The following is an 8,172-nucleotide window of genomic DNA, read 5'->3' as shown; positions in this document are numbered from 1 at the left end:
CATTAAAATGATTGAAAACATTTATAACTTTCTCTTTTGCGGATGAAATATTTTTTGGTGGCAGGTCTTTGGCTGCAGTCGAATAGTCCAAAGATCAGCTCCTAAGTTCTAACCCTATCGTCTATTCCTTGACCTCTGAGTGAAACGTCACGGGGTTAAGGGATAGTCGATAGGAGAATTCAAAAGGACTTAGGAGAAGAGACTGCGGTACTTTAGAGAATCCGACTGCACTTTCACTATCCGACGTGTTTATGATGTGCCAGCGGACGTCATAAATGTGCGCCTGCTGCTGTGGGGAAACTATGGAAACTACAGTTTTCTATAGCGGACTACATGGATGTTTAATAAGAACGAGGGACTACTGTAAACTCATCTAGAGACTCTGCACCGTGCTCTGATGCTGTTGCTTTATGCTTTATGAACATGGACAACAGAGAAACATATTCTTCATGACCAAAGTTGGAATAAAAAAGGAAAGTGAAATTTATGCTCGTCTCCCTCCGGTCCACATTAATATAAATGATCCCAATACGTATGATTGTATGAAAAGATCTTAAAATAAATACAAATGTATTTATTATAAACGTTAGTCCTTAACATCTATCACTGTGTACATCACCGTTCAAACATATTTTAAAAGTTGAGCAAACCCCACACAGCTCAGTGAAATGTTGACTTTATTTGATAATTTCAGTAAAAACTAACGTTCATATTTCTCTTTTTGATTATAATACTGATGAACTTTGGCAAGTCGCCACCTACGTTTTAAAAAGCTTAATAAGCACCGTAACTTTCATGATATCATTTCTCGGTCATAATCGGTTATTTCCGTGAACGGCCGACTGTTGTGTGACGGCAAATGCTGTGGCTGCAAGGCATTGTGGGGCAGCATTTTCTCCTCTCCTTTCGGTAAGGGAGGTCCAGTGGTTCCTAAGCTAAAGGAGGTTATAAAGGAAGTTTGAAACCTCCTTTCCTTTCATTTGGAGAATTGGAACGGCACTTATCATGGCTGCCACTGAGGGACTTCCGGGTCATTTCACTCGGTTAGGAAGGTTCCTATGCTAAATGGACTATTCGACTGCAGCCTTTCTGAAACATTTGTTTTAAAGGAAAATTAAGGGTTTGTAGATAAAAGCAACAGAAGAATAGTTGCATGAAATACAGAGACAATCAGAAAAAGCTACAAAAGGCCAGCTTGACAGACAATTGCTTCAATCAACTTCCTCAGAAGGAGTCATTGTTCCACCAGAAGCTCACAGGGTACTAAACTTCATGCTCAGATGAATAAACCAAATCACGTACCTGTGTTTTTAATTAAAAATAGCTTTTAACCTTTGCTGCCCGCCTGCCAGTGACGGTAGCCTGCCTGTCAGCCAGATTGACTTCTCCAACTCTTTTATGCTCAAGTCAGCAGAGAACATCGAGTCATCCTGCTTTCAAAAGAAAATGTCTTCATCGGATTATAGGACAGGTTGTCCCCTCCTCCTTTCTTGCTTCCGAATGAATGACGTCCAATTGTAAGCCAATAAAATATAAATAGATTTAATTGTCGCATATTTAAGTTTTTCTTCCGGGTACAACGTACTGTATGTTTAGATTTTTGCGTCACCTGACCATCTTTTGTAACCCCCCACTTACAGTATTTCAGACATTGTAGCCTTGTCAAGCTACATGGCAATTGAGCATATTTTTTGTAGATCACATTTTATAGTATCTGGGTAAGTGTAATTACCATGTCGCAGAGTACTGTGGCCCTTTACTGTCTGAGCTGTACACCCACCGCTTGTCACACGGTGTGCATTTAAGCACACTTTAATTGGCTATCCTCTTTAATAAGTAATAATAAGCTGTATGGAGTCAACAGGTTGCAGTCCTAATGAATCGTTTCCTATAAACAGAGCAAAGAATAACTTAAAGTTGGTTGCATAGAAGTTGTTGTCGTTAAATCACACCTTTCTTATTTCTAGAAAGTCACTGTACACAATTTGCTTAGCACTTAACTGCAGAAAGACAAAGTTAGCGACTTAATGGTGAATATATTGTAGGTTTTTGCTGTAAAAAAGTCAGTTACCTTTCCTAATGGTTGGTGAAATTGAACCAGGGTAAAAGAACAGTGAATATTGGAATTATACTTCTCGTAAAAGTCACACTATGTGTCTTCAAACATGTGCAGACAAGGGTGTTATGGGAAACTGTAGGAAGCACAGGCTCACAGAGTAGACGATGCAGAGAAGAATCAATGTTGACATGCTAAACGTTTGTGTCTAACATGGTTGCGTCACACAATGCTGCCATGCCAATAGTTCCAATGGTCACCAGTATACAAGGAGAAAGCACTACCTCAAGGCATCACACTGTTCTTCTCTAAATATAAAACCAATGTCTCACAACCCATGACGAGGGTATAATGCTCGCAAAATCGAAATAATTCTTAAAAAGTTAACTGCATCTTGTAGAAATATTTGTTACTCTTTTTTTGGTGCTTCTTCTCCTGTCCATCTTTTCTGCTGGTTGTTGCTTGGATATCCATTTATGTAACTGTACTGTGTCGATGAAACGTCTTTCTTTCTGTTCTCTTTTCAAGGAAAAATTGAATAGAGATGGCTCTAGAATATAATTGAGTTAGAAAATCAGTGCCCTTTTTTCTGCTCTTGGATAGGGCATCTGATGTTACAAAAGACTAAAATGTCATCGCTGCAATATAACACTACTGTGTGAGTGTGAAAACACATTTCCCATCCAGGAAAAGTGTAAGTAAGGTTGTGTACTTGAAATGTTTGGCTCTATGATGCCTGATGTACTTAGATGTTTCTGTTTTCTTCAAGGTTGTATCTTCCTGGTCGAATGTACTTATTGTGAGTCGCTTTGGATAAAAGCGTCAGCTAAATGCAATGTACTGTAAGAAAAAAAAAAGACATGAGTCATTCTTTACCTGCTGTAGAAAGGCAACAAATTTGCACATGAAGTTGCCAAAGATCCATCCAGGGAGAGGATAGAGGGTGGCAGTGAAGGGGACGCAGCACACCAGGAAGATGATGTCAGTCGCCGCCAGGTTCGCTGCATACAGAAAACAACATTCAGGATATCGGGAGTAGCTTAAGATAGGCTATCTAAGGTTGTGTCAGTGAAATAACACATAGGCTATTGAGTATACTTTGAATTTCCTGACAAAAAGGGGTACCGTTTTACAGTTTGTGCAAGCTTAAAGGTATAATATGTAACAGCCAAATAACTAAACTACTTGACTTTGAACCTAAATTATCCAACAATTTATTCTGTTTTTCTTGGTTTTGATTCAACAATACAAAACAACTGATTATGTTAGTCCATGCTTTCGGATTCCTGACATGATGCCCCTCTTGCCAAAACATACAAATGCTTGATTTAAAGGTCACCTATTATGCAAAATCCACTTTTTCATGTCTTTTATACATAAACATGTGTCCCCTCTGTGTAAAGAGATTCTGAAAGTCAGGAAAAAGATTAGCTCGTTTTTTTTTTCCTGATCCATTTATTTAAAACCTGTCTGAAAATGAGCTGATCAGATTTTGGCCACTTTATGATGTCATGACGATTGTTTGGCTTGTGTAACCATTAGCCAAAAACCAACCAAGGTAACCCCCCCCCCACACACACACACCTTACCACCTGAATCTCCTCCTAGAGCACCATTGAGTTCTTTTTAACCAAATATCTCTCAGAGGGGCGTGGGGAGGGGCTCCTTATTTTCATCTAAAGTAACAGACACAGAATCAGCACTTTTGAAACAGGGCTGAAACAGAGGGGATTATGGGATGCTGCAATGATCTGTTTGGTATTTGGAGCCAAACACTTCAGAGACCTGTTTTGTATATATCTGAGACCTATAATATGTTGATGAAAAACAGTATAATAGGGGACCTTTAAATCCACATTGCCTTTCCAACAGCTTCATATGAACACAATGAAAAACATAAATCCCTATTTAAAAAGGACACTAAGCAGAGGTGGAAGTTATTTCATTTGCAGTCTGATCTTGCTTTCCATTTTTATCTATTTAATCTGACATTTTGTTTTTGTTTTTCATTTGTTTTATTAGCTGAACCAATCCCATTATAGTAGCTGGATCATTATGTTGAGAGGGTTGGCAGATGGTGCAGCCACTAATCTAATGTTGCTGAATATTAAACTGATTCAATGCTCAAATAACATCAAATTCATGTCACAGACACGCTGCAAAATGCAAACACAGACAAAAAGGGTGTCAACAGTAAATCAAAGAATAGCACAAACTACAGATTATTATGAACACGTATCATGCTATAGGTGCATTTTTATAATTTTTTCCGTTGTGATTATTATAATTCATATATTCTCAACACTAAAATCAATCACTCAGAGTAAAGGCAGCGTGGACAGAAAACCAGAGGAAACACGAGGAAGGTGCTTGATTTATTTAGGCTCTCCTTTGATTGCTCTTGTTTCACTTGACACACCTGAGATTACTGACAACCCCCAGACACAGTTCTTATATCGCTTGATGGGATCAGACTGGAGAATCAGGCACACAAACTGCTTCAATTAATGCACTCAACTTACTATGCACATTAATATGGTGGATGAAAGCACATTTTTGTCAAATTTGGTTAAAATTGGTGCTGGACTTGCATGGAATTATCAACAATATCCCCTGTTTGTACTTTTAACATTTTCATTGCCTACTGCATCATGAAATCAAATGTATTTTCTGCAGGGATGCGAAGTCTCTGCGAATAAGCTCAAACAAGCAAAATACATTTTAAGCCCTGAGCTCTTGAGCGTTAAACAATTGTTTACTTGCACACATTTTCATTCGAATCAGACTTTCCAAATTGAATGCATTGAGACTTCAAAAACACGCACACAGATAACTTTCATCGCTTTAGATTTTTTAATTCAGGACACATCTGGACACCTATCTTTCCCTCTAATGGCAAAAATGAAACCTGTAATTAAACATTTTTAACAGAAAGCATCGACCGTGAACCCTTGGAATTCTTTTGAACTCGCTATTGGCATGCAAAGAAGCGTTTCTGGATAGATGAAAGAAATAGGAACCAGTACTAAATAACTAAAGGATCTTTTTGATGTTGATGCACTGGGAGTTTATGAAACAGTCATCATCCGAGCACACTGAAATCTCTGCTTGAATCTAGTTTTGCTCACCTATGTAGAAGTTGGTCGCCGTCCTCATCTGTCTGTGTTTTGAAATGACATAAATAACCAGAGAGTTTCCCACCAGCCCGACTAGCATGATGAGGGAGAAGAAGAGGGGGACCAGCCAGGCATCTGTGAGGAAAGGGTGCTGATCTCCTTCCTCTTCCTCGTCGCCACGTCTCTGCAGAGAGAAGTTTGCTTCGGAGCCATTGATCCAGACCTGCTCAGTGGAGTTCGAGAGCTCCTTGGAGGAGTACATTGTGACTGGACGGGAGGGATAATTGGGACGGAAAGATAAAAAGTACGGACGACAGCGATTCGAGAAAATGTGTCAATTAGGGGAGAGAACTAGTATGTAGTCAGTTAATGAGTCCTCGCTGACCTCAGGTTTGATAAAAGAGAGAATGAAAGAGAGAACAATGGAGATTCAAAAGGGAAAAATCAGGCAAGGGAGATGCATGAGAGGAGAGTAGAAGAAAGTGCAAGGTGCAAAGTAGGAAAAGCCAAGGATGGAGAATGTGTTAGGATGTGAGTGTGTCTGAAGAAAAACTGAATATGGTAAGAAAAGTAAAGAAAGCAGTTAGGTGCTAAAAAAGAGAAGAAGCTTGCTTTGTGAATGGAAAGGCAAAAGTATGGAGGAGACAGAGGCGAAATGGGAAGAGACAAGATTGGGAAAAGACCCTTGAAGTTGCAGATAAGTGGTCATTCCGGTGCAGCTAGAAGCAGGAACATAACGGACAGAATAATAGAAAGTGGACGAGAGAGGAGAAATTATTATTTTCTTCACATCGGGTAGGATGAAAAAAACTGTCCTTCTGACGCCACAATATCGCTGCTCAGAGCTTTACAGCATGCTGTGTTGCTCACTTGTGAGATAGGTAAGCCCCCCAGCAAGCAGCCCCCCAGCAAGCATTTTGTTATCGAGGTGCAGAGTGTATGCTGAGAGGCAGACAGATGTCTTCTCTGAGCTCAGTCCTCAAATGCAAAAACAACAATGATCAATCCACTTGCTTCCATTAGTTCGTTTTCAGCGTAATTTGTTCCACCGCTGTTCGTCTTTGTGGTGAGGTTCAAGCATTTTTCATTCTGTCTAAAACCTTTAATTCAAGAGTCACTTGAATCAAAGAATGAAGACATGGGTTGTGTAGGAGTTGATACTTGCTCTATAACCTTGACAAAATTATGGCCGGGAAAATCCGTCTGTGATAAAAAAAAAAGGAAAGATCTCGAGCCATTGTTAATTCTCCAGGCACAGCTGAGTCGACTGTAATACAGCCTCGACTCCAGCGGAGAGCGAAGGAGATGCTGACGGCTTTATAGTACGAGCAGGAGCAAGGACACACGGATGCAGTGGGGAGAGGAAGCGCGCACACACACACACACACACACACACACACACACACACACACACACACACACACACACACACACACACACACACACACACACACACACACACTGTCAGCACGTGGGCTACAGCACGATTTCGGGATAAATAGCTGATGTCAAGGTCTCCTAGCAACATTATCCCTCATATCTATCTTTCTCTGCAAAATTACCAAAAGAAACACGCACTCGCTCTTTCTCTTATTTAGTTCGACAAGGAATTACTATCTTCTAACCTCTGCAGCTAACTTAGAGAAAATACCTTTACACAAAGCGTGTATACATGTCAGGTTTAATCCTGTAAGTTTGGATACAGATTGTGTGAAATAAAAGTTGTATAAACCCATAAATAACAATGTGTAGATTTAAAACATCACCCAAACGCCATTATTTAAGATGTATTTAAACTAGAAATGGTTCCGTTTCTAATATTGTTGGTAATAGCTTGTCCATGTGTTACACCTAAACAAGATATAATTGGCAACAAATAAGAAATGGTATTTTTTCCTTTTCCCTTGAAGATATTATGGTATTAGCTTCCAAACATCTGCGAAGAGTTGAGGCAGGTGCATGTCGCTTAACCTTGTGATTACCAACCAATTACCTTCAGTAATTGTGTAACTCCTCACAGGGGCTTTAAACGATAATACACAAACTAATTAAGTGTAACATCAAGCAATCAAGAAACTGAAAAAAAAAACGTTCTACTGGTGGGTTAAACTACACTGGTAGCAGTATAACTCCTCCTGAACAAAAATGAACAATCCAATGAATATTCAAAAGAAAACTCCAGGGCTGCTTTTTCAATGCAAATGAAATATTTACATTTGTACATTATGCACACACTAAGCCAGCATGTAATGCCAGATGCAAGAACTGCTGCTTCAAGCCAAGGCAACAGATGCTTAGAGCTTGCCAGCCCTACAAGATCCTATAGGGAAGAGGAAAAACTAATGCCAGCGCTTGAGATGCAAAGTCGAATGAAAATGGTACTGTAGGAGTCGTTTCATCCGTGGGACAACTTATACCCATCCACTGAATTATTAATACGCCTTCAAGCGAGAACTTCCAAGTGCTGATTGACGGAAACAGCCTCCATTCTTTCAGCCTCTTGGTAGGAGTGTCAGAAGGTAGGAGTCTTGACAGCAACTACAGAGGATCTTATTTGGCCTTCTTCAAAGCCCTGAGAACCGACTCGAGATGCATAATCTAAGGGTACTTTCACTACAGAAAACAGAATTACACACATTACAGATGTAGCGATTCATTTCAGACAGTTTGAAACGCGAGGGCCGTGATTGGTACGTGATCTGCCCTCGCTCAAGGGAAAACCTCCAGCTTGACTTGAGAACCGCCCCCCGGGTGATAGATAAATGTAGATGTATAATGGAAGCCAGCTGCAATGGATCATTTGATCCACCAGGGGGGTGCAGTTGGTGGGTTCCACACTGGAGTCTCATAAAGTCAGATACGTACGCTGGGGATGTTACAGCGGTAACTTTGTTAAGTATTCCATATGTCCACGGATTAGTCATACTCTGTGCTAAATAGAGACAGTGTGGGATCATTTACAAACACACCATGTTGCTTATTTGAAAAATAATTTTGTTT

General features: G+C 39.9%; 1 protein-coding gene across 1 annotated transcript in view; it reads right to left on the bottom strand.

Annotated features, from left to right (window-relative positions):
* The window catches only part of kiss1ra (KISS1 receptor a), a 19,474-nt gene extending 14,032 nt beyond the window's left edge, over positions 1-5,442 (bottom strand). Inside the window, exons 1-2 of the mRNA XM_010767627.1 lie at positions 5,185-5,442; positions 2,933-3,057 (exon numbers count right to left, since the gene is read on the bottom strand). Of these exons, the coding sequence (XP_010765929.1) occupies positions 2,933-3,057; positions 5,185-5,434 (375 nt within the window). The 5' untranslated portion in view covers positions 5,435-5,442. The remainder of the gene's footprint in view (positions 1-2,932; positions 3,058-5,184) is intronic.
* Between the last annotated feature and the right edge of the window lie 2,730 nt (positions 5,443-8,172).

This window comes from Notothenia coriiceps, unplaced genomic scaffold (genome assembly GCF_000735185.1).
Source record: "Notothenia coriiceps isolate Sejong01 unplaced genomic scaffold, NC01 NC01_scaffold00004495, whole genome shotgun sequence".
NCBI lineage: Eukaryota > Metazoa > Chordata > Actinopteri > Perciformes > Nototheniidae > Notothenia > Notothenia coriiceps.
Note: the sequence above shows the minus strand (reverse complement) of the source record. Positions and strands in the feature narration are given on the sequence as shown.